General features: G+C 38.7%; 6 protein-coding genes and 1 non-coding gene across 9 annotated transcripts; 5 read left to right on the top strand and 2 right to left on the bottom strand.

Moving 5' to 3' along the window:
• Positions 1 to 31: 31 nt before the first annotated feature.
• Positions 32 to 6,684, bottom strand: LOC114522217 (spastin-like). 2 transcript variants are annotated; one of them, XR_003686884.1, is made up of 18 exons: positions 6,302 to 6,684; positions 5,804 to 5,896; positions 5,469 to 5,552; positions 5,182 to 5,396; positions 4,927 to 5,060; positions 4,680 to 4,708; positions 4,504 to 4,568; positions 4,348 to 4,422; positions 4,191 to 4,262; positions 4,030 to 4,105; positions 3,814 to 3,905; positions 3,606 to 3,685; positions 3,451 to 3,493; positions 3,291 to 3,370; positions 3,087 to 3,157; positions 2,956 to 2,996; positions 429 to 2,870; positions 32 to 120 (listed from the first exon to the last, which is right to left on the bottom strand). XR_003686884.1 is itself a non-coding variant. In XM_028542855.1 (17 exons), the coding sequence occupies exons 1-17, from the start codon at positions 6,606 to 6,608 to the stop codon at positions 2,751 to 2,753; spliced, it is 1,677 nt and encodes a 558-aa protein (XP_028398656.1). In that variant the 5' UTR covers positions 6,609 to 6,684; the 3' UTR covers positions 381 to 2,750. The 2 variants fall into 2 exon arrangements, 1 of the variants encoding a protein (XP_028398656.1); XM_028542855.1 differs by lacking the exon at positions 32 to 120 and having other exon boundaries at positions 381 to 2,870.
• Positions 6,685 to 6,696: 12 nt separating this feature from the next.
• LOC114522215 (endoribonuclease Dicer-like) lies at positions 6,697 to 13,908 on the top strand. The gene is made up of 10 exons (XM_028542851.1): positions 6,697 to 6,926; positions 7,182 to 8,662; positions 8,925 to 9,097; positions 9,257 to 9,398; positions 9,561 to 9,809; positions 10,236 to 10,406; positions 10,572 to 12,788; positions 12,934 to 13,108; positions 13,280 to 13,361; positions 13,529 to 13,908. The coding sequence occupies exons 1-10, from the start codon at positions 6,707 to 6,709 to the stop codon at positions 13,689 to 13,691; spliced, it is 5,073 nt and encodes a 1,690-aa protein (XP_028398652.1). The 5' UTR covers positions 6,697 to 6,706; the 3' UTR covers positions 13,692 to 13,908.
• Positions 13,906 to 14,992, bottom strand: LOC114522219 (NF-kappa-B-repressing factor-like). The gene has a single exon (XM_028542857.1). The coding sequence runs from the start codon at positions 14,923 to 14,925 to the stop codon at positions 13,972 to 13,974; it is 954 nt and encodes a 317-aa protein (XP_028398658.1). The 5' UTR covers positions 14,926 to 14,992; the 3' UTR covers positions 13,906 to 13,971.
• A 174-nt stretch (positions 14,993 to 15,166) lies between these two features.
• LOC114522327 lies at positions 15,167 to 16,500 on the top strand. The gene is made up of 2 exons (XM_028542993.1): positions 15,167 to 15,838; positions 15,947 to 16,500. The coding sequence occupies exons 1-2, from the start codon at positions 15,298 to 15,300 to the stop codon at positions 16,480 to 16,482; spliced, it is 1,077 nt and encodes a 358-aa protein (XP_028398794.1). The 5' UTR covers positions 15,167 to 15,297; the 3' UTR covers positions 16,483 to 16,500.
• A 142-nt stretch (positions 16,501 to 16,642) lies between these two features.
• Positions 16,643 to 19,890, top strand: LOC114522326 (chromobox protein homolog 2-like). The gene is made up of 5 exons (XM_028542992.1): positions 16,643 to 16,934; positions 17,078 to 17,121; positions 17,201 to 17,266; positions 17,845 to 17,896; positions 18,347 to 19,890. Exons 1-5 carry the CDS (start codon positions 16,866 to 16,868, stop codon positions 19,676 to 19,678), a joined length of 1,563 nt encoding a protein of 520 aa, XP_028398793.1. The 5' UTR covers positions 16,643 to 16,865; the 3' UTR covers positions 19,679 to 19,890.
• Positions 19,891 to 20,350: 460 nt separating this feature from the next.
• Positions 20,351 to 20,422, top strand: Trnag-ucc. The gene has a single exon. It is a non-coding gene; the product is annotated as a tRNA-Gly (tRNA).
• A 324-nt stretch (positions 20,423 to 20,746) lies between these two features.
• On the top strand, positions 20,747 to 23,107 carry LOC114522350 (alpha-ketoglutarate-dependent dioxygenase alkB homolog 6-like). Of its 2 annotated transcripts, XM_028543019.1 has the most exons (8): positions 20,747 to 20,870; positions 20,982 to 21,050; positions 21,231 to 21,291; positions 21,471 to 21,490; positions 21,625 to 21,651; positions 21,767 to 21,871; positions 21,990 to 22,103; positions 22,503 to 23,107. In XM_028543019.1, exons 1-8 carry the CDS (start codon positions 20,835 to 20,837, stop codon positions 22,785 to 22,787), a joined length of 717 nt encoding a protein of 238 aa, XP_028398820.1. In that variant the 5' UTR covers positions 20,747 to 20,834; the 3' UTR covers positions 22,788 to 23,107. The 2 variants fall into 2 exon arrangements, with proteins under 2 accessions (XP_028398820.1, XP_028398823.1); XM_028543022.1 differs by lacking the exon at positions 21,471 to 21,490 and having other exon boundaries at positions 20,849 to 20,870.
• Positions 23,108 to 24,699: the final 1,592 nt, after the last annotated feature.

The raw sequence follows: 24,699 nt of genomic DNA, 5'->3' as shown, positions 1-24,699 counted from the left end.
GCATTTGCATTCATCGTTTATCACAACTTTGCACGCCTTATAGCGAACATCGCAAAACGGGTAGTGTTTGTCTTTCAATATTGGCATCTGAAGTTTTCCACCATTGTCATCAAATTCACCCTGGTAAGGAAAAGCAGAAAACATGGTGACTCATTCCAATGGATGATCAGTTAAACAACTGTGGTTAGCGAATACTGTTTCAGAGTTAGCCTTGCGGACTATTGTATACTACCATGAACACAACATATTTGCGAACTTTAGGTTAGATAACCAGGGAGCAGCGTGGCAGCGTCTTCAAACAACTTAACATTGAATGTGGTATAACAACTGCCTAAAATAGACAAAAACACTTCTCGACGTTTCGAGCTGAGGGCCTTCGTCAGGAGAGTTACTATGTTTTATGCTAAGATATTTTTAAAGATCTTTACCTTCGTTTTTTCAAGAAAATCAACAACGTCTCCCCTATTATCAGTCTCCTCGTCCATTTTTTCATTCCCAAACGAAGCTCCTTGTACAAAGGCGAAAACACAAAAACCTACTACACAGATTACGGCCTTCATCTTGTTTCTTAAATATCCAACTTCAATCGCTACAGACACTTGCAAATGCTAAGAGACGATTGATATTATTCCGCGCAGATTATGTTTTATATGCGCGCACCTCGTGCCAACACAAGAGCAATATCGAATGTTTGATTGATTTAAAAATCATAATGGCGTGTTTAATGTTCATTAAGATTCTTTGGTTGCATGTCCGTCGTGAAGGTGTTGTCTTGTAGCTCGTTTCCTCTGGTTTATATTGACCAGGGGAAATAAACGACTCATTAAACCGTTTTAATTTAAATATAACTCAATGTAACGAACACTGAGTGTCCTTTCACGTAACGCCGGCGAAGAAAATTAGATAAAACCTTTTCATTTCATACAAAGATGAAAACAGCAGAAATAGTAAAACTGTAAAACTTCAAAATTTTCTAAAACAAGTTGTGTAATAAATATTGAGGGTCGAGTTTTCTTCGAGTTTTCTTCGAGGACCACTCTTCAAAAAACAATTTACAGTTCATGCTGGCAAACACGTTCATCCTAACATTCCAATCAAGCTACACAAACATAACCATAGAAACTATGTTTTGGTTTCCCCTAATTCCAAATATAATTATCATCGCTCCTCCCAAAGCTCCTCTTCCTCAGTTTTCTTTGGGTTTTCTCCACCAGAGTAATCTTCTATTGATCCCCGTCCAAAATGCTGTCTTTTTCTGGGCGTTTGTTTCGTCGCCGCGGGAAATCATGGTTACTGAAACAGGATTCAAAACTGGCTTTACCTGTTCTGGTCGTAGTTCAGGGTCGCTGCGCGATCGTACTTTGGTCTTGTGATATCTCTGGCGGATGGTCGCACTAAATCTATTGACGAGAGATTTGAGGATTTCGTATACCAGATAGATTACCAGTACCGCTAGAACGAGTATCAATGTCACTCCAAAATCATGCACAACTTTTACTGCTGTAAAAAACAGATACACAAGAACCCAACCAGTAAACGTTCTGTAAGTTTTAGCATCGCCAAAGGGCATAAACTTGATATATTTCTCTTGGATGTTTCCCATGGTAGTGCTTATTCTTTTCAACAGGCCTCGACGTAATGCTTTACACAATCCCTTGGTTAATAAACCTTTTACTTTTTTTCTTATCGATGGTTTGAATGAGTCATACATCATATTAGGCTCATGGTAGAATTCTAGATCAACCTTCATTATTTTTACCATACATTCACTTGTGTAGTTTATAAACCCCATGTCATCGGTGAAAATCGTTACTTCAAAACCTAAAGAGGCGTTATTAACCTCCAATGACAGTTCACCGTCGTCTCCCAGGGCAGGCCATGCGCTGTATTCCCAATTTGCATCGAAATTTGCATTGCCGTTCAGGAAGGAAATGTAAACACGAGACGTGTCGTTGTAGTTGAATTCCCACAGATTCGATATGTCGATATTTGAATCCTCGATGGCGACACCGCTTAGCTTCATCTCGGTCAGATTGTAGCTGATTTTTCCAAAGTTAAGGAAACCTTCGACCTCACCATTATAATCAGGAAATCTCATGTCATTTAGAAGCCAATGAAGAACTCGCCGGTCGACGGATAAAATAGTCTTTCGTAGCAGGAATAAAAATAAATATATCGCGATAATAGCGACTGCTTTCGTCGTGAAAATATTTCTCAACCACATTCTGTTGACAATGATTTTGTGATTTTTACATGAGTTGGTATGAAATGTAATTTGATACTTTTCCTGTCACTCTATCAACTGTCTCGTGATGGTCGAACTAACCGCATGACATTCTTGTTGAACGATTCGGAGGGAACGTTTTCAGAAAATATCTAAATTATATTTATCATTGTTTTTTAATGTTGCCTAACAACTTAATACATATTTCATAGCCTAATACCAATGTTATTCCGTTAAATTATAACCATTTTAATACAGAGCTGACGTGCATGTGCAATATAGAATATCGTCTCAGTTAAACACACATCGCAGACTCTCTTTAACTAATTTACGCAATGGCAAGTCATGTGCTTTACCTATGGCAAAATATGGCGGGCGAAAACTTGAAGTCATAGACGAGATTTATTTACTAAAATTGAAATGGTTTTTTTTCGTGTTGACGTCCTCCGGTTGTGTGGAGTACTATGTTCCTCACATAGCTTATAACGATGTAAACGGTGGTCCTCGGTGCTTAGTTTCTGTCAGGCTACGCTTGTGTTCCGTATGTCTTTGTCCAATCTTGAAATATCTTCAACGTCTCTGGCGAAACGCTCGCACGAACGTTTTTCATAGAATCGACAAAATCCGATAATTTGATGTTGCGAACCTATGTGTGGAGAAATGTGGAGATGAAATATCTTGTGTCAAAAACGAACACGTTTTCAGATTCCCTGACAGGCGTAGTTTGGTACCTTATTTGCAGAAATAGTTTGCAACTCGTCATGATTCATTTCTAAAAACAAACGAGGTATTATTCATTAGGGGTTCTTGGAAATCACCATCAACTTCACCACCATCATTTTCAGTCATTCCCAATGCTTACCTCGAATGGGTCCCAATGCTGCATCTCTGGCGAGAGCCGTCAAGTCACTTCCGGAATAATTTTCTGTCAGCCTGAAAATTTATAAATAACAAATAAATGTGTGAAAACTGACAACTATAGGAGTTGCCTAAGCATTCACCCTGTTTCCTGTAAGAAATGTTTCGAGAAGGAAACAAAATTTTGCAATTTGAGAAGGAATCTTACGTGGCTAGTTTTTCCAGCTCGCTGTCTGACAATGGACTGTGATGCCTAGTCAATAGTTTTGCAAGCAGAGTCTTTCTTGTCTGATGAAAGCAAAGAAAATGGACTTTCTGTTAACTTTGATATTGTCCGGGTTTTGAAAGACACATGGCTGGACTTTTACCTTGCTGTCAGGCAGCGGTAGGTAGACTCTCTTAACCAATCTCCTAATGTATAATGTATAGGAAGAAAGAGAAATTTAGGGGCAAAATATACTTGGGAGAGGCATGTACTATTAAAGCGCCAAAAAGTGCATTGACTCGAGTCAGTGTTCCTCACCTCAAAGCAGCGTCATCGAGTTCTTGCGGTCGATTTGTGGCGCCCATCACCAAAATACGTTCATTCTCTCCGGAGGTAAGCTGTTAGTTGGATGATAAGTTTGTGGTAAGCTCATGCAGTTTGTGTTGGATAGACCGGCTCGAAAAGGCCGTAAAAACAGCATGGCAGATGCCTATTTAGGCTATTAATACCATCCGAATTGACTTACACCATCAAACGCCAGCAGAAATTCTGTTTTTATCCTACGACTGCTCTCCTGTTCCCCTTCTTTTCTCTCACAAAGCAGCGAGTCTATTTCGTCTGAAAAGCATGCAAAAGTTTGATTACTTTTAGAACATCTTCAGGACTAAAAACAACCGACTTTATTTCAAAGTAAACCCGTCTATTACAAGAGGACTTGGCGCGTAAATTATGAATAGGTTACCGATGAAGATGATTGACGGCTGTAGCTCTCTCGCCACAGCAAACAGCGCTCGTACAAGTTTCTCGCCTTCCCCAACCTATGAAGACCAGGCATTTTGAATATTCTCTTTTGGTTCTTTTGGTCGCTTGTACGGGGCAAAATGCAGCACAACGAAAACTCACCCATTTTGACGTCAAGGTGGCAGCGCTGACGTTGAAAAACGTCGCTTTCGATTGATGGGAAACAGCTTTTGCCTGGAAAAAAGAACCAATGGAATATGCAGTCTCCATATCGAAAATCTTAGTAAAGATTGTTGTATGTGTTCTGCAGATATCGTACCAACATTGTCTTGCCGTTTCCAGGAGGGCCATAGAGTAGCAGACCGCGGGCTGGTGCTCTTAAACCTGTGAACAACTAAGACGAAATAAAGAACGTTTAATTGCTACAAATCTGTAACAACATCTGTCCTGATCTATTAGTCATATTTATTCCTACCTCTGGTCGTAAAGCTGGTAAAATGACAATTTCCTGCAGCAATCTTTTGGCGTTTTCCATTCCGGCTAAAAAAAGACGGAAGATCATACGATGTGATATATTTAGAAGAAATGCTGTTTGTGTATCGAATGAATTTAGATTGAAGATATTCAATGAAGACGTTCTATTTTACCAACCGACATCTTCAAATGTAACGTCAGGAGAGCTGGAAAAGAGATGAGGGGTTTATGAAATTGGAAGCAAGTTTATGTTGACCTTGATCTGCATTAGGAATATTATATCATTTCATTTGAACGCAAAGTCGCGTTAATTTAATTATTATTAGACCATTAGAATGGGAATTCATGAAACAATTGAGCTATTATAGCTATGATTACACACGAGGTGAGTTTTATTTCATTTTTGGTTACAACTTTTACTAACTTTTGAACTACTTCGTCCAGGATTCTATTCGCAATTTTTGTGTCAATATTTTTTAGATATGACACTTTCCTCTTCTGATCTTTCTTCAACTCGTCCATAGAGTTGACCGAGGGCACTCGTGTCATTCTGCTCGACTAAAAAAAAAAAAATTAAAAATACGGTACGGCAAGTTAATTGCTGGTTGCTTATTCTTGGGCTATGCGCAAATATATTTTGTTTCCTTCTAAACTGAAGCTGGGCAATATTCCACTCTACCTCTGGTCTTGAGACAGGACGTCTATTAAGCCTTGGACTTTGAGATGGTTTTCTTTTGTCAGTTGTTGTTTTTGCTTGATTGCTGTTGCTTGTTCTGCTAACACTTGGCCCATTGGGTTGAGGTTTTTTGAAACTCTTTGGAAGACTTATTTTCGATTTAGATTTTACACCTGATCCTTTGCTGGCATCATCAGACTGTGACACCAGAAGTGCAACTGAATGAAATTAAAAAAAATGGATCAGAAGGTGGAGATATTGTTTTGTTAAGGTATGTGACTTATACCAACCAAGTTCATCCATTCTCATTGTTGTGCTCTTCAGGTTTTCTTCCATCTTACTTTGCAGGTTTCTCGCCCGATCCCATTCTTCGCCTAAACAAAAATGATTGCAGAGATATTGGCTGGCTTTACTCTCCCATTTGACAGAGTTGCATGCTTGCTAAAGTGCTTAGAAAAATCTGGGTAAATTGCTTTTAAATACTATATTTTCTTGTAATGGTAATGTTCATATAATGAGAACTAGTCTATTAAACATCAATACAATAGAGTCTTGTTGTTCATATATGGTAGTGGCTATTTAGGGAAGATATTATCTGGTTTCGAGGTGTTTAATACATCCATACCTTGTCCATCACATTGTATTTCTATTCCTTTCTTTAGCTCCTCAATTCCTTGTTTATAACACTCAACAGCTCTTTCTTTGGCATCACAGTTTCCTGAGGTAATGTAAAACAGTAAAAGTTTGCAGATTGTGCTGCTAATAAATCATTATTTAACTCTCAAAGGGAAAACATGTTGGGTACTACACATTGATGTGAAATCTCTGCTATCATACAAAGATAATTGACACTGAATAATTAACTTATTAAACATTAGATTACAAATTTAAAAAATATTTTAAAATGTTATAAATAAATAATATAAATATTATCTCAAAAAATATTATAATTCAAGAGATAATGAGATTAAAACAAAAATTTAAATCTCTTTTGCCTTGGGTGTACATTTAGTGTATTTTTAATTTTTAAATTATGTGAAGAAAGAAATTGCAATGAATGATAGGTATTCAATTACATTGTTATTTTGTACAAATTTTTTACAAATTAAACGATCAAACCTACCAGCAGATTCATCGATTCTCAAAGCTTTATCAATATAAGCATAAGACTGTTTATGATGTCTTCTTATATCCACTATCGAAGGCGGAATAGCGCCATTATCACCATTTGGTTCATCTTGTTTCTTCGATGACGATCCTTTTCCACCTTTGGACGCCATTTTCCCCCAGAGCCGGGACCAAATTAGAACGTAAAACAATTGAAGTATACCATAAGAAAGTAATTGCAGAGTAAATAACACAATACGTACAATAGATTTTCCAAAAATTATAATATTACTTTCCAATTTATTTTTGTTTTCTTTTGTCATTGAGACGATTTTGCGTATTCAGCAAAATATCCGAGAAACTTCGTGTAATATTGGATATTATGTCTTCATCCCAAATTTAAAATGTCGATTTTGACGTAATGGTGAAAACAAATCCTAGCGAAATGCTAGGATTGCCAGTCCTGGCTTTGAAAAGGCCCCATCACGAAGTAGAATTGTTTGATTTTGCTTTCCAGAATGACTGTGCATTGGTTATCTCAAAGAGGACGTCCAGGGACTTTCTCTGTTACGAATTAGTGAACGAGTTTTTGCAAAATGAAAGTGGAAAATGGACAGTGGTTGTATACGATGATAATTCAGGTCGGTAATAGGTTTTTATGGCAGTACTAATTTCACAATTTGTTAGGCATAGTACATATCTATGCATTATCCCATGTAAATGTAAATAAAGGAAAATGATAATGACAGGTGCACCTCCACAACTAACCCACCTCCCTTGCACAAAGTATACCCCCCTGAACATCCTGTAAGCTATGTGCTTCCTCCTCTCCCCAGGCCAGACCATATCATGAAAGACCATTGATGTTTTCTTTTTCTTGCAACCTATCACTGAAGGTTTGGATGTGAAGCCATTGCTCAAAATATTCAGGAATTTGATGCCACAAAAACCAGTACTTTCTCTCAATAAAGCATCAAGATTATCCCAGGAGACAAACTATGGCATCTTGCTTACCTCAGCAAATCACTTTGAGGATCACCTATCAAGTGGCTATGTTTGTGCAAATGAAATATCTGTGATCATACTTCTTACCACCTTACAAGCTGCTACAGCAATCCAAACTAAACCTAAATTTTTGGAAATGCTTTGCAACGAGCATGCAAAACCAAGGATAATTGCAATGGTACAGTTAGATCTATGTGAAATCTACAATGCATTAGACCTGAGAACTGAACTGGAATATTTCGAGAGCACATATGATCTGCAAATTTTTATCTCCAACGATCTTTTAGCAATGAATGCTTTTGGTGAGGAAATTTCAGTTGAAATGATTCCATTCAGTCCCAAGAATCTAAACAAAATAGAAATAAAGGTCTGGAGAATTTTAAAGGATATTTCAAACTTTTTACAAGATGTAAATGTTCCAGTGGTCTCTAAATCTGTTGAAACTGTGAGATCTATTGTCTCGTGGGCAGTCAAAATTTTGACAATGTTTGGTCTGTGGAGCCTGTCATTTACCCTAGAAACCATCCAAAATACTTTATCAAAGCTATTGAGTAAAGAGAATGACCAGCTTGTGGTATTAGCCATTGAAATGTGTAAAAGAAGCTTTGATAATGTTCAGAAGTTTAATCTTGATCAATCTGGACTTAAACCAGCACATTCAAGGTTAATGTATGAAATTCTCGACCAGCTCATACCATATAAAGTGCTTTGTAAATTACCTGCTATTATTGAAAATGAAAGTGATCTAGGTTTATCTGGTGAACAGAAACCCAGTGCATCAGATATTGAGATTGAGAAATGGCAGACGTTCACAGAAGATTGTGAAGGAGAAGGCAATTCTTCAGGTAAAGTTGTTGACAACAAATGTCATCCAGCTGAAGAGAAAGATACGAATTTTCAGCACAAAGGTGCAACGATTGATAACAGCTTTTCAAGTCATCCCGAAGTTGTGAAGAAACAACTGCAAAAATTGAAAACGAAATCTCAATTTCACTGCATAATCGTGACCAAGTCAAATTCTCACGCGCGGATGTTAAGTAAACTTATCAACTATATGTCGTGTTCCAATCAAAAGTACGGCTTCCTCAAGTCCGGTTGCGTGATTCACTCGAAGAACGGCAATCCTGATGAAGAGGAACGGACGGAGAGTGTTTTACAAGCTGTGCTTCAGGGAATGGTCAATATCCTTGTGACCACATTAGAACTATGTGCGGATCTGAGTCTGACCACATTCAATGTACTGATATACTTTGGTGTACCTGGCAGCTACGAAGAATTTTACAACATTAAACACAAGATAAAGGGTTTAGCACCGAAATTGATGTTGGTTTTTGATGATGATAAATCCAACAAATGTGAACGGAATTTAAAGGTAGGACTGTCTCATAACGGTATTATTCTCAGGGAAATGAATGTGACGGGAAAACTTCCTAGAATTAGAAATTTGAGATCGCTTTTTCTGTGTTCTAAACGATGTCGATGAACTTTGCAAATTTGCAGGCTGTATTTTCCACATTTCACAAACTTTCGCAGCAAAACTTTTTTAAACTTTTTAGCTATAAGAAGATGTCTTTTATGACTGAAGTGTTACCTTTCATTCGTTCATTCCACTGCAACTCATTTTATTTTCTTAGGTATTCACTGATATCGAAGCGGAGTTTGCCAAAAGTGTATCTGACTACACTCTCCAAGTGAAAAAACAAGAAATATTAACGCGTCTTTCCGAAGAACAACAATGCATTTACGCACCGTACGGAGACAATGGTCCTTCGGTTTCTATGGAGTCCAGTGTCCATTTAGTTAACCGGTCAGTTCTAAGTTCTTTTAGTTGTTATCTTCAGAATACACGATGCTGATTAGCCATGCAATGAATGATGTCACTAACTGCAGTATCTAACTTTACGTACAACTGGCCCCTGGTAATCGAACTCAATTCGAAACCATTAATCACTTCCTTTCCTTCTAGATACAGTCGTCGTATCAGCAGAGGAGATTTCTGCAATCTCTACGCCAAGTTTAAGACTGAGAAGAAACATTTGAAGCAAAACGTTGTCGAATTTCTCACAAAGCTTTACCTTCCATTGGGCAGCTGTTGTAACATTGTTGAGGTAATGAATGCCTTTGTAACAGTACTTATTTTTATGGTACTTGTTACTGCCTACAAGTCTTGATTAGTGCATGGTTTTTACTTTTTACCAACACTCAGAGACAAACCTTGGATTACAATAGTTATCCCAAGATGTACTGATATTCGTCCCAATCCTATTCAGGGATCCCCAGTTCGTGTAACGGGCGGCGATGACCTGGATACGGAGGCTGGAGTGATAAAATCTCGAATGCTGGCCTCCCTGGAATTCGTCAAGATCTTGCATGCGAATGGTAAAATGGACAACGATCTTGACTTGATCGAAGAAGTGTACGTTGATGCTAATGATGGGAACGAACAGAACTTTGAACTGGAGGACGAAGGCAAGGGGAGAGCTGGGACCAATAAACGAAAGAGAGCATACGGAATTAAGGTGATAGTCGTACGTTTTAGTATATATTCCAGCCATTGAACTCAAGTAGATGGAAGGCTACCCTATGGTAATCACGTGTATGCTTACGTGAAGCGAAATTTGACCACGAGACACGCGTGGTACTGCATGGTATTTCATGGTGTTTATGTTGCGTGGAGGGACTTGGTTTTAACCGGATAATTCTGGTTGCTGTGGTAACCTTCCATCTATTTCTGTTCAATGATTCCAGCTGATCATCTGGCGGAAGAAAGATCTGGATGTAGCAACACAATAGAAATCCATTCTGCTTCATTAAATCACCAGCAACATTGTTGGATCATTCGTATCTTTGATTGAAGTACTAGCCCCAGGCTTTTCTCGTGTTTTCAAAAGCACCTGATTACCATACACAGCGTGGGTCGTCTCAATCCTTTCATCTTATCCCAGGTGCCATCGTTTTTTGAAGACAACATGCCTCGCGCAAACGAGCCATGCTTTTTATACAAGATCGAGTTTCAAGATCCTACGATCTACAAACACTCCAGATCTGGGTCGCTGCAGAGTTTATCGGAGCCTGAGTTCGAGTTAGGGATTCTTTCCAGGAAACCGCTGCCAAAGGTAGTTTGAAGTTACTTCCGGTGAGGTGTCGATAACCTCGTCGTACCCAGGGCTCGCCTGGGTTGCAAGCCTTGGGTACGGTAGTGAAATGTCCACATTATTCGCTTTTTAATTAGATTCCACCCTTCCACAGTGTTATTATTCCACAGTATTCTTTTTTATTAGATTCTGCCCTTCTTTGTTCACACTTGCAAAAGCGACGTAAAAGTGTCACTCGAGGTGAGCGGACCAGTAGCGATTGATGAGATGACATTGATCTGCGCACGATTGTTTCATCACTACGTTTTTAAAGAGCTACACAAAATGGACCATCAGACGACCACGTTGTCTGAAAACGATGGGTACCTTGCTGTTCCTCTGCTATCAAAGAAAACGAGACCATTCAATACACACCCATCATTCACACAATCACGAGTAACTCCATCAGAAACACCTCAATCGCCACAAACCACGGCGATATCTTGTCGTGATGGCTTCGAGATTCATCACAAATTTCTCAAAGAGTTTTCGAGCTTCTTTGAAAGCGTTTCCGATCCTAACGTGATCCTAAAGTCCTCTCCACCATACAAGGATTTCGGGTTTTTTCAAAACAAAATCGTGCGACGGCTGAACGAATCGGCAACCCAGGCTCACTACACGCGATATTTCGTGGTGAAAGTATGCGATGATTTGTCTCCCTCTTCACCATTTCCCGATGAAGAAGTGGCCGCATCGTTTGCAGAATATTATGACAACCGTTACGGCATTCAAGTTTGTCTTGAGCAGCCATTGCTGTTGGTCCAGCATCTTCCAACTCAAGTGAACTTTATTTTGCCACGTCTCAGACATTCCGAGGACACCGAAGTTATCCCCAAGGTTACCAAGAGAGAGATCCATTTGATTCCCGAGTTGTGTTCCATCTTACCCCTGTCCGCATCCGCGTGGTCCCTCGCTCGCTTTTTTCCCGCGGTTGTGTGCAGGCTCGAAACTTTGCTACGGGCGCACGAAATGAAGATGAAGATTTTGTCGGGGACTGGGATTAGGGCCAATGCGAGATCTTGGAACGAGGAAGGAAATTGGGATAATGGAAAATTGCTCGGTTGTGGTAACGCTGTGGAGAAGAGTCTTGTTGGTGATGGTAACTGTGATGGTCATGACATTGTTGGTATTGATGACGATGGTGAACTTAATGGTGGTGCCAGTTTTGGTCCGAGCATATCTTCGGTACTCCACGCCCTCACTGCGAAATCAGCCGGTCAGCAGTATCATTCGGAACGACTTGAGATACTTGGTGATTCTTGCTTGAAACTGGAAGTGAGTTTAGATCTATTCCTAACTGACCCGGAGAAGGATGAGTGGACGTTGTCGGTTTATCGGAAGCAGCTTGTTTCGAACGATATGTTATCCACTCAGGGGCGTCGTCTAGGAATGTCTGGTTACATATCGATCACTCCCCCAGACTTAACCAACACATCGCTCCCCCCTGGCTTCAACCTCAGGCCAGCCAACGAAACAAAGCGATCGAAGAAAGAATCGTTAAATCTGTACAACCACCAGGTTCTGGGAGATAAGCACGTGGCGAACTGCGTGGAAGCCCTGATCGCAGCAACTTTGCTTGGCTGTGGTCGAAATGCCGCACGGCAGTTTATGATTTGGCTGGGCGTCACACGATGCACCTTCTCTGAACTGGATGTATTGTATCGAGGTCTGCTGGTCCAGACAACCGAAAGAGATCAGGTTCATGCACGTAACTTGCAAGAGAACTTGAATTGTGCTGACCAGGTTAAATTTGATAGGAAACTTTACCAAAATTTACCAAATTACAATCGCAAAGGTACAGATGTTAGAGCAAGAAAAGAACACGAGATATTAGCTGATGCACGTTTAAACGATGAATGTAACGGCCTCTTCGAAGAGACTCCTCTTACCTCCGCTGGTCTTGGTAAAGCAAAAGACGGTCACGGAAACTTATTGAAGAATTCAGACACGCACCTGAAGAACGACACTCCAAGAAGACCGATGCCAAATTTCGACCATATTGAAAAGGAACTCGGGTATTGTTTTAAAAACAAGCTTCTTCTTTTACAAACGCTAACACACAACACTTACCCGAGATCCTTGTCGCTCGTCTCGGAGACCTACCAAAAGATGGAGTTTTTGGGCGATGCTATCCTCGACTACGTTATAACCCTGTATCTTTACGAACATTTTCCCCATCTCACTCATGGCGATGTCACAGATTTCCGTTCTGCCCTCGTCAATAATTTCACTCTGGCTTTTCTTGCCGTGCAGAAAAACTTGCATCAATCCCTAAGGTATATGTCGCCGGCGTTGCTCGATATGATTGCTCAGTTTGTTGAATTCCTGGAAAAACAGAAACTAAAACAAGGTGCTTCATGGAAGGTGAGAATCTATGTTTACAAGACTTATTATAGCATTAGTTTTCATAACAACTTTTTTTCAAATATATTTCTCACCATATACTGCTTGTCTTGCTTTCTCAAAACGCCTGATCAAATGAAACCACACTTATGTTCTATACTCTCAGACATCAATCGATGCATTCGTGGTCAGCATGCCAGAGGTGGAAGAAAGTGTAGTGGAAGTTCCCAAGATTTTAGGGGATGTTTTTGAAGCTGTCGTTTGCGCGGTGTTCTTGGATTCTGGGATGAATCTGGAGCTCGTATGGAGGGTTTTTTATCCGATGTTTATGCCTTTCATAGGTACGTTTGAACTGCTTGTTTTACGTCCTTTAGTACACGCCAAAAAGTGTTTAATCCGATGTCTGTAAGCAAGGAAAAGTCGGTTGCTAAATACACTTGTTTTGAAACTGAAGTCAACAGTCTCTGATAGATTTTTTCCAACTCATTTGTATAGTCTCGTTTTGTTTCTAGATTATTACAAGAATAACATACCTCGGTCACCCATAAGAGACTTGAAGGAGAGTTTTCCTGAAAGCCATGAAGTGGTCTTCAGGTATGCGGCTGTTGGTTGCTACCGTTGGTCATTATTGATCATGGATTTAACGTACTGCTTTGAAAAGATGCCACGATACACGAGGCTAGCGGACTAACCCCTATCCCCCCCCCCCCCCCCCCCGCCCCTATCTAAGTCATCTAACATTTTCAACACTTGCTTCCTAGTTTGGCTCGTTTGACGCTGTCAAGAAAGTACAAAAGCAGCGTCGATGTTGTTGGTTATGGCAAGTTCGAGGCCGTTGGTCGTACACCGAAAATTGCGAAAACAAGCGTCGCGAGGAAGGCGTTGGAACACATACGTAATGTGAAAACGGGTAAGATTTACTAGAAGCATGAAATGCACAAAACACGTGGGACATGATTTTGATTGACATTGCTACCCACTAATGCTACCACAGTTTAGGTAGGCTACCATTTGATATGAATATTATTTTAACGACAACACAGACTTTTTAATGTAATTATATACACAATGTTTATTGTTCATTCATTTTACACTATTGTAAGTATTGAGTATTGTACAGACAACAAAAACGATTCGACAGATTTTTTTCTGATGATTACAAAAACAATTGAATTCATTGTTACACACAGACACGATGGTGGTACTAATGTTTACTAATGACGAGATATCTGTTATTTCCTGTGCCAAATGATTTGTGTCGGAGGCCATGCTGTTGACAAATCGTATGCACAATTGCTCGATCTTCTTTAGATAAATCACTTGAAAATCGTAACTCATTTTTCTTATTGTCCATGATAAAATTCCTAACAGTGTTCTTCACTGAGTTTTTATTAACTGACCCATCACCCGCATCTCGACCAAGCCCCCGCCTACCTTGTGTTTCATCTACCAAGACGGGATCTGCCCGACCCTTCCCCTCTGACCCCAACCCCCCACCGGTCCAACCCATTTTACGTAACATTTGACTGCCAAGGTTATTTTCGCTGATTCGTGGGGCGTCTAGCTCCCTCCCTGTTGCCAAATGATCTTTCTTAACAACCTGAGCTTTTTGATGTAACACCAGTTCGTCAACGACTGGTTGGCATGCTCGCAATATTTGGACCGCCCGTTCTGCGCACTGACGTTTCGCTTCCTTCTTGTTTGCTGCTTCTCCTGTTGCTATCAAAATATCATCAATAACAACCGCACAAGAGAATTGCCCTTGTTTTTGACCCAGTTCCTGAAATTCTATCCTCTTTTTAGACCTGTGAGCGCTGCCGTGCAACAAACTTATCGGGTTCTCGGGCCCCGCCGAATCTCGGGCATAAAGTGTCAAGCCTTTGATGATTGGCTTTTTCTTTCCTTCGTCTTGTTTGCGTTTTATTTCAGCAGGAATGTCCATAGCTTGACTACAGCTGGACTCTAAATGTCTAACTCTTTCTTCTGTTTGTTCAGGGTAACGACAACCTAAAAATTTCATATTTGCCCAAACCATAGATAAGGCTTCCAACTGCCCGATAGGAATTGTTCTTCGGTGTGTTTCGATAAACTCTCTTCTGGCTGACCATTGAATGTCGTTTTCCCAAACACTTTTTATCACTCCTTGACGGTCCGCCATTTTGTATGGTTTTGTCGAAGAGACATTCTGACGATGGTGGAGAAGTACGCGCAAAAAATATCCATACCCAAAAACTTTGTTTTGGTTTCTAAAAGAATAAAAAGATATTTTAAAAACCATATTTAGTATTCAGGCTCTCTGGTAGTTTTAATACGTTTATCTAACTATATATATTGAGAAATGTAGATGGAATAAATGAAAATATGCGATGTTTTAGTAATTGGCTAGTGTAATTTTCCAGCATTTTTTGTCGATGTTTAGGGGAATTGATTACCTTCTTTGTTACGTCATAGTTTGTTTTGTTAGTAATTTGATCAAAACAAAAGTAGTTCAAAATTGAAAACTCTTCTTCTTCTTGGCTGTTTTAATGTCATGATGTTCATTAGATCTGGTTTGTCCTGGTTTACCTTTGGAAAACAAGCTACAAATTGTTTTAAGCAATGTGTATTTAGCAGGTATTTGTACACTGACTGTCATTCCTGGCAGTTGATGAAGCAAAATCATGGATATAAACTTTTGCAATGTGGGAAAACAAACTCTTGCTATGGTACTGGGAAACTATTAAATCAACTCAGCACAAGGAAAACATTTGGATTGTTTGAATGTGCTATTGGTCAACTTGGTATGCAAAAAGGTTGCGATCAACATCACAGTATTTTGCAGGTGGCGAGTTTTAGCACAAGTCAAAAGGAAACTGTTGTTCCCAGCCCAGCTGCTGCAAACAAGCATTGGGGGCCATATCTTGTGCATAAGATTCACAATTTGGAAGAATCATCTCGTTTCCATGGTTATTCGACATTAAGGTGGGGTGTGTCAATAATCACAGTGACGCTGGTTACTATTTATGTTTTCCGAGATCAGCTGAGAGACAATGTTGCAGATGAAGTTGCTGACGTTGCATCTCGATCATTGGGTAGGATTCCTATTTGGAATTTGTTTCTTTTGTGTGGTGCTATCCAGTGACAAAGTAGAATACACATAAATGAATTTTGTTAACCAGGTTTTATACTCTTGTTTTTAGCTGATGAGAATGTGATATTGAAAGCACATGACATGACAAAGGGAGTTTTAAAAAGGCTTACAAGTGAAGAGGACACAACTATATTAGTCAGTGAATTTCTTAAAACAGTGTTACAACAGAGTGAAGTGCAAAATGTGGTAGTGTCATTTGCAACAAATGTTCTTAACCATCCCCAAACTCAAGAGAAACTGAGAGAAGTTGTGAGGAATACATTGCATAGCACCCTCAACAACACAGAAACTAAAGATATGCTACTAGGGTTTATAAAAAGTTTAATTGAAGACCCACAGACCAAGCAGACTTGCAACATGTTCCTGCAGTCTTTGACGAAAGATCCAGATATCCAGAAAATGGTTTCAGAGTTTTTTAAAGGTGTATTGGCGTCGCCCGCATTTCAGAAAGAGGCCATTATGTTGGGACGAGAAGTTACTAACAAGATTGTGCACGATGAGGACTTACAAAGACAAACTGGTGATGCTCTGTGGAATGCAATGAAGCATGGTGTAACTCCTTACTGGTTTCGTGCCCAAAAATAACCAGCTTTTAGGTCCAGTACAGGAGTACAGGAGTAGATATCATAGCAATTTGTTTTTCTATTTATATTTTATATAATTATATATAAATGTTTATAAATGTTTAAATACATATAAATGTTTTGGTGTCTTTTTGAGCCGTCTAAAGTTACAAGGATTTGGTTTAAGATTTAAGATAAGTTTGGGATTAGGACTTCTTAATCCACCTAATAGTGTACTATAAAGTACCTTAAATACCGGGACTATGTCCCTATAATACAGGAGAAAGAACCCCACAAGTTTGATAGGACAATGAATGAGATGTAAATATCAATATACCATAAACATCATCTTTGTTCTTGTATTGTATTGATCTTTTCACTTTTGAATACCGACGTGCCTTAAAAATGGACAAGGAAGACAGGCAAACAGGCATTTATGCCGCTGAGAAAATACTAAAGAAGCGCAGGAGAGAGGTATATATTTTAGTACTGTATATAAAAAGGGAACAAGAATCTGATACGTTGTTTTGATATCTTAAATTTTATACAATTTAAATGCTTTACTGTCTCTATTCATTAAATCCTTTCAAGCTGTTCATGTTTCTTTGTCTTTGTAGAACAAAGTCGAGTTTTTAATAAAGTGGAAAGGATGGTCTGCAAAGTAAGAATTTTATCAAACCAGATGTTTGCAGCGATTAGAACTACGCGTTTATAATGGTCGTGGCTTTTTTTTGTCCTAGGTACAATACTTGGGAGCCGAAGGAAAACGTCCTTGATCCCCGCTTATTGCTCGCTTTTGAAGAAGCGTAAGTAGTCTAATTTACTTCGGAGATTCAACAGTAGCTAGTCGCTCTATATCAGATGTGTGAAAATATGTTTAAAGTATTTTTGTTCTATGTCTTGTATTGAACATAAACATTGAAATACGAAGTCAATAAAAGGTTTATATTCATGAAAGAAGCAGTCCGCTTCTAATTTGAAACCTATTTGCATTAGTACATTATAATTACATCAGCAATAAGATTGCATTTAAATTTAACTGTTTTCTTTGCCTCTTGACATTCCAATGTAATACTTTGTGAATTTGCTTCTTTTGAAGTTTGAAAAAAATTCGGTTTGCCCTAACCCAAATTCAATATCTTTACTGTAAGCTTTCTTTGGCAATTGCAGTATTTTTGTACGTGAGCACCTGCTCATCAATGAGATGTGAAAGACAGATACTAAGAAATTGAAATGATATTTTCAAGGTCATACAGATGTTTGTTTTGAGTGTAAAAACTGCATTTGTATAACTAGTTTTACAATATTGTAATATTTATGTAATTTATGTAAAAATCCATACAATGCTTGGTTTAAATTCATGCCTGCTTAATATTTTTTTAAGTCATGAACGAAAAAGAAAACGTGGGTTTGCAAAGAAGCCACGAAGAGCTGAGGTAGGTTAGCCAATTTGCTGTCATTTTGCTGTCTCATTGGGACATTTTAAGGCCAATATGGATTTTTATGCTACACAGGAAACAATTGGTCATGAATGATAGACTTTAATCAAGTACTAGGTCAAAATACAGAGTCAATTCCAGGCCTTCTTGGCAACCAAATTATTAACATGCTGCTTGACATTCCTAAAGTATTAAAAATGCCAGCAACAGCATTGGTCCCTCCTGAAATATCTGAGTGCCTTCATTGCTAGGATTTTGATATTATCAGAGAGTTAAGATTGTTTTGGAGTGGGTAAAAAAAAGTTATGACATTCATTACCTAGTATTATTAGTTTTACTATTAGATTATACCAAGTTTTTTTATGAAAGGAAAGCCTTGGAGATATTGGGTTTATAATTGTGGTAAATAGGTTAGCTATTGTGTAACCCAGTATTTGTCTTCTATAGGACGTACCTGAAGAAGTGGATGAAGAAATAATGGAGCAAGAAGATGTCAACTCTTTAACTGGTGGTGAAACGGATAATGGTGGGGAAGAAAGTCAGATCTTGATAACTGATGTTCCAGGACCAAGTAGCTTAGCTGCAGGGCCTAGCCATGTAACTCCTCGGCCTAGTCACATTGCTGGTCCGAGCAGCTTAACCGCTTCAGTGTCCAGTCACATTTCACTTCCAAGTCATGTTACAGATCTAAGTGATGTTGCCAGTCCTAGCCATCGAACTCCAGAACCTGCTCGTGTTGCAGCTGTTTCAGATCCTAGTCTTATTCCTGGAACAAGCTATGGTGTTGACCCTGGTTCTATGACTAGCACTAGCCATGCTGCTGAACAAAGTCTTGTTGCTGGTGGGCCAAGTTGTGGATTTGAAATTGGGGAAAATGCCAAGCAGAAGCTGGATGAAAGCGGTGTTAATGCTCCGGAGGGAACAGATGTTGCAACAAAACATGAAACAACTATTGTTCCTGACACACAGAGTGAACATCCATGTTTGGAATCACAAGAGATTCCAAGTTTCGAAACAATACCAGAGCGGAATTGTATAAATTTAAATGAACCTTTAGAAGCAGTTCCAGAGGAATTGCCTACAGACATTTTTGATAACTCAAGTGAAAATGAATCTGCTGTTGTTGCCCCACAGACAGAAGAGAGAGTTGAGGTAGTCCTACCAAATCCAAGCCTTTTGCCCACCTCGAACTCTGTTCCCAATTTAGAACAGAATTCAGCTAATCTACTTGCCTCTGCATCCACCCTCGCACCCACTCAGCATGAGAATGGGGGATCACCCCCTGATTCCCCAGAGCATGTCAAAGATGGGCCTCCCCTGGCACCCATTCCCAATGAGGAACAGAAACTCAACCCGGCGACCATTTCCCACGCTGAACACAAACCTCCGGAAGCTGTTTCTCAAGTGGAGAACAAACCACCACCAGCACCCACCTACCATGTAGAGCATAAACCACCACCAGCACCCACCCACCATGTGGAGCACAAGCCAACCCCAGCATCAATGCCACATATTGAAAGCAGACCACCGCCAATTAGCATTGCGGAAAATAAATACCTAAGAGCTAACAAGGATGTTGAAGGTGTTGACAAACGGTTGGCTGAAGTTAGCGACTGCCCTAACCTCAGTCTTGTGGACAAAGTTGTAATCACAGATGTTACAACTGCTAAAGGCACAATAACTGTCAAAGAATGCACCACAGATGAAGGATTCTTTGGAAATAATGTTCCTGCTGAACAACAAGCACCAACTGCTAATGATGGCTCATCTTTGACTTAGAATTTAAGAAGCACTGAATGCAATTCAAGCAATGAAATTGTGATAGAATATTTTGAACAAGAAACTTGAACAAATAACGAGCATTACCCAATGCAAGTGAAGAATGTAGTATAGTCATTTTAATGTACAAATATAATATTCAGTTAGTTTGTGTGGGTTGAATTTATCATAGTGATGAGGTCTGTTTTGTTTTTGTATTGGTCCAAATAAAAAATGAAAAATAAAAACATATTAGTCAATTCCAGTGTAATTTTTTTGTGAGTGCTTTAATATTTGTGTGCAGTTTTTACATTTATGAATTCAGAAAAGAAAGTGAAAGTAATTTTTGGTGTAAGATTGAATTTTCCATGCTGGCCGATGCAGAAATTCAACTGCAGGAACATGGTCAACAGCTGTCATATTTGGGGGCTCTCCTGTGTGGCCATGCATGGTGTTTTGCCTTTGAAGTTTGAACTATACCCCACCTAATAAGTCCCTAACTGTAAGCTATTCAGCAAAATTACTTTCAAATTATATTCAGCGCAATGCAAAATAACAATTTCTCATAAGCTGTAAAATACATGTATATCATATTGCTGTGTTGGCTCTGGTAGCCACGTGCGAAGCCTTTTACATCACACAACGCCCAAATACGACGTATATAAAACGCTCTCAATATGCAAATATCAGCGAGCGTTGGTGGTGTAAAGGCTAGCATTGCTGCCTTCCAAGCAGTAGATCCGGGTTCGATTCCCGGCCAACGCACTTTTTACGCAAAGTTCTTTTTTGCCCAAAGAAATTGTGAACGTGAAATATCACTGAAGCAGTAAAAACCTTTTTGGTAATATAGGGCGCATAGTTTATTCTGAAGGGCAAACAAACACTGCCTAAGACAGTCAAGTAAAAGATTATCATGACGCCTCTCGAATTAAGGCAAAGAAAGCTTCTCGACTTAAAAATTTACATGAAATATTAAACGTAGAAAGAAAATAAACAATGAACACTTGTTCTTCTTTTATGTTTACAAATACAAACGTCACAATAACATTGCGCAATATTTTGTTAGTTTCCAGGCTCTGATACTGAGAAATGTTTTTAAAACGTTTTATGGTTTTTTTCGCAAATTTGCTTCGATTAGAAACTGCAAAATCTCTAAAATAACTGTCTATATGGGACTATGACATTGGATCTTGAACACTATTGTCTCACTGAGGTAATATCTCTGTTGTAAAGTGTAAAATTAAACCGAGTAACGGAGACATCATTGTTACAAGCTTACAATATCTGGATGAATTTGTCAATCATTTGCTTTCCTTTCATGTAGACGTTTCCAAAGATATATTATGTTCCTAATTTCATAACTGAAGAGGAAGAAAATTTTCTGTGCAAACAGGTTTGGAAAGTACAAGCTTGTTTTTAAATATTTTAATGGCACCCTGTCTCACCTTTGTGCAAGGGTGAAGGGTGTACCCCCCTCCCCTTCCATTAATTAACACTTCTTCCCGAAGTGTTTCCAGTCGTAAACTGTTATGCTATTCTTCATTACCTTAGTGGTATATAATACTGTTTGAAGGTTTATGCTGCTCCAAAGCCCAAATGGACTCAACTGTCCAACAGAAGACTCCAAAACTGGGGTAGGTTTTATACAAGTGTCCTAGTAAGCATAAGTGCCCCCAACTTAAGGCTGCATGATCATTCTCACTGTAAAACTTGCACGATTGTCAAGCATCACATTAAATTCAGCTTGTATTGATGTATTTGTTCAGTTGTCATATGTATTTGTTTGTTGTCATAAGTATTTTTGCATTTTTAGGTGGTCTACCTCATCCAAAAGTGAGGAATTGTTCATTGATTATCTGATTTACTGATCCTATATGATAATTAATCAAAGCGAAAGAGTTTGTTTTTGAAACCCTTCATCTCATTATGTTGTTATAACACTGACTTTCTTTGCATTTTCTTTTAAGGGAATGATTCCAGAAAAGTTGCCTTCGGTAAGAATTTGATTGGTATACATTTCAGACAATATTTTTCAAAGTTTGCTTTGCTATATATAAATATACATAAATACATGTATTAATGTACATTTTCTATGTTTTCACTTTCAAGTGGTTGTCGTGTCATGCAGAAAAATTGGCGTCACTTGGCGTATTTGGGAATCACATCCCCAACCATGTATTGGTCAATGAATATACCTCTGGCCAAGGAATCATGGTAAACGGTTTTCCTGTTTTTGGCTGTTCTATTATTTGAAAAGTAAAAATTCAGATCATTTGAATTATTTAATATTCATTTTCAAGTATTTCAATTTCTCTTGATTTTATCATTATAGCCCCATGTGGATGGTCCATTATTCTATCCTGTGGTAACCACAATTAACCTCAAATCCCACACATTATTGGATTTTTATCACCCTGTGGATGAGAAATCTCCAAATGAAACTGACGTAAGTTGTCACTTTGAGTTGCAGCACACATCAGGGAGTAAAGCAACTGAACTATATTATTATACTGTACTGTATCTGAAGAGGAACGTCTGTGGAGGAGCCTGAATATGTTCCACCCTCTCAGAAAATATTAGTAGATATATATCTTGGAAGCAGTTTTACAGTAAGGGACTGGTGGTAGTGTGGTTGACAATGCACAATGGGTCTGTTAGGAGGATGTAAGCATTATTTAAAGCATTTATCTCCAAAATCAAACCTATTATCATGCAACTCAAATCCCATTGTACCAGTCTGCTTCTGCAATTTGAAAAGTTAACTTAACTGGAAGCGTTCTTTTACGCACAAGTCAACCTTGGCAGGCAAGCTAAAATCTTGCTGAGAAGTTTCCACTTCTTGTAGAAAAACGACCAGCAAGACAACAGCTCATTGGAAGAACGTCATTTTATGTCTCTGTTACTGGAACCAAGGAGTTTGAACATTTTAACAGAAGAAATGTACACAAAATATCTTCACGGTATTGACGAGCGGAATGTTGATATTTTAGATGATAAAATTATAAACCTGGATTCATGTTCCAGTATCAATGAGAACAACAGATCAGTGTCGCGAGGTACACGGGTCTCCCTAACAATACGTTATGTTCCTAAAGTTTTGAATGTCAAATTAAAATTTGGAAGAAAATAAGGGACACTGATTACTACGCGATAATTGATCAGTGGACAATCCCTAACAGCACAGAGTTGGTAAAAGTCTTCAACCTTCCTCCGAGAGGATTTCAATCTTCGTGAGAAGATCTTCTTGAGATGATGCAATACCATTGCCCTTAATATCGTTTTGCAAATGAGCTGGAAAATCTTTCTCAGTAACTCAGTTACAAAATATTAGTTTAACTAATTAATTTCGCTTACATTATACTCAGACTATTGACCACCACGGCTTTAGTCTAAACCATTACTAATTTGCTGTGATTAACTGTTCATGTCGGCAGTTGGTACATAGACATGCAAACGAATTGGTTTAGTTTCCTTTAAGTCATTTCCAACAGTTCTTTGACTACATGTCCCACGATTCCATTCCTTCCTCTGATGAAGTGAAGTTGATTGATCATGGTGTTTGGTGATTTTTTCAATTTTCTCACTCGCTGTGATGATATTGTCCACAGCGATGGCTTTTTCGTGAATTTTCTTTGCCATGCCGCGTATATTGGACATTTCCGAACGAGAATAAGCATTTTCAAGCGAGCTTTCGGAACGCCGAAATCTTCTAGGATCGCGTTTGGGAATTGCCATTTGGCTGGATGCTCTGCGATTCTCTTCGCTGGCGTTTTTAAATGTAGTGTACAAAGTTGTAAAAGATACATCCGCTGAGGTCTTTTTTTGCCTTTCCTTGTTAGAATCGTAAAATCTTGTTGGTGAATGCACTTCGTTCTCCCTTGATTTGGCTAAAATAGCATTGCCTTGTAAGTACTGACCCAGCGTCGGATACATGCTTGTTCTGTATGTGATGTCACCGGATGAAATGCCTGATTTTTCTTTTCCCCGACCCAAGAATTCACTACGTTTACTTTGCGTAATCTCTTTGTTTATTTCGTATTCTGTTTTGTGTACCAACAGCGAATTATTCCCACAAAAAAAATGGCACTTCGCATCCTCGGAATTAACCCAATCATTGGCAGTAATGTTTTCGAAATGCTTTCGCTCGCTGATTTGTCGGATGATCTGCCGTGGTGTCATTATACGAATTCCTGTGTATCACACGCGAAAACTCGTTGGAAAAACTTCGAATTCAAAAGTTCTCAATTCCGCTTGATAAATTGCTCGGGCTTTTCTAAATTCCTACTAATCCAAAGTTCTTTTCTGCAAACTCTTGCCATTTACTGGGAGATAAAGACGGTTATCTCAAACAAAACAAATGTAAACACTGTGGTTACTTGGTCTACGCTCGTTTATCATGCATTGATAAATTTGAACAATAATGTCAAAATCTCGTTCTGAGGCTATTTAGCATATATCTAATGAAAACAGGTAATCTTTCCTTCGAGATAAGTATTGGAAGTTGTGTTTTATTGACGATTAATTTTAGAAGGTAAAATTTTGAGAATATCTGAATATTGGGTTGTTAGAATACGGAGTGCTCCAGGTAATATGACCATTCCTTGGACTCGTTAGTAAAACTAGACCAAGCTGGGTTTCAAATTAAAAGAACAGAGACTTTAATTACTGGCTACGGTTAATCTTTTGACTTTATTTTTCAGCTGCGTCTATTTAAGTAGTATTTGGCATAATATCCAAATGATGAGAAGTAGGTCTGTTTTCAAATCATATTTTGGTTATTTCGCCATTGAATGGTGTTTATGATTGATCAGATGAAATAGTTATGAAAACTCTCGATAAAAGAAGTGAAGAAAAAATTGGCAGAATACACAGACAGTATACCCCTACCAACAACACTGAAGTTATATTAGAAGACAAAAACAAAAATGATTCCTATATTGAAGTTGCCAGCAAGTGTTTTTGTAACACATGGTTGAATATTTCGCTCTATTTGATCTGCTGTAAAGGCCGATATGTGGAGCCATAATAATATATGTTTTGAT

The sequence above is a fragment of the Dendronephthya gigantea genome, unplaced genomic scaffold, assembly GCF_004324835.1.
Source record: "Dendronephthya gigantea isolate DGI-Jeju-01 unplaced genomic scaffold, DenGig_1.0 000022F, whole genome shotgun sequence".
Classification (NCBI taxonomy): Eukaryota; Metazoa; Cnidaria; class Anthozoa; order Malacalcyonacea; family Nephtheidae; genus Dendronephthya; species Dendronephthya gigantea.
Note: the sequence above shows the minus strand (reverse complement) of the source record. Positions and strands in the feature narration are given on the sequence as shown.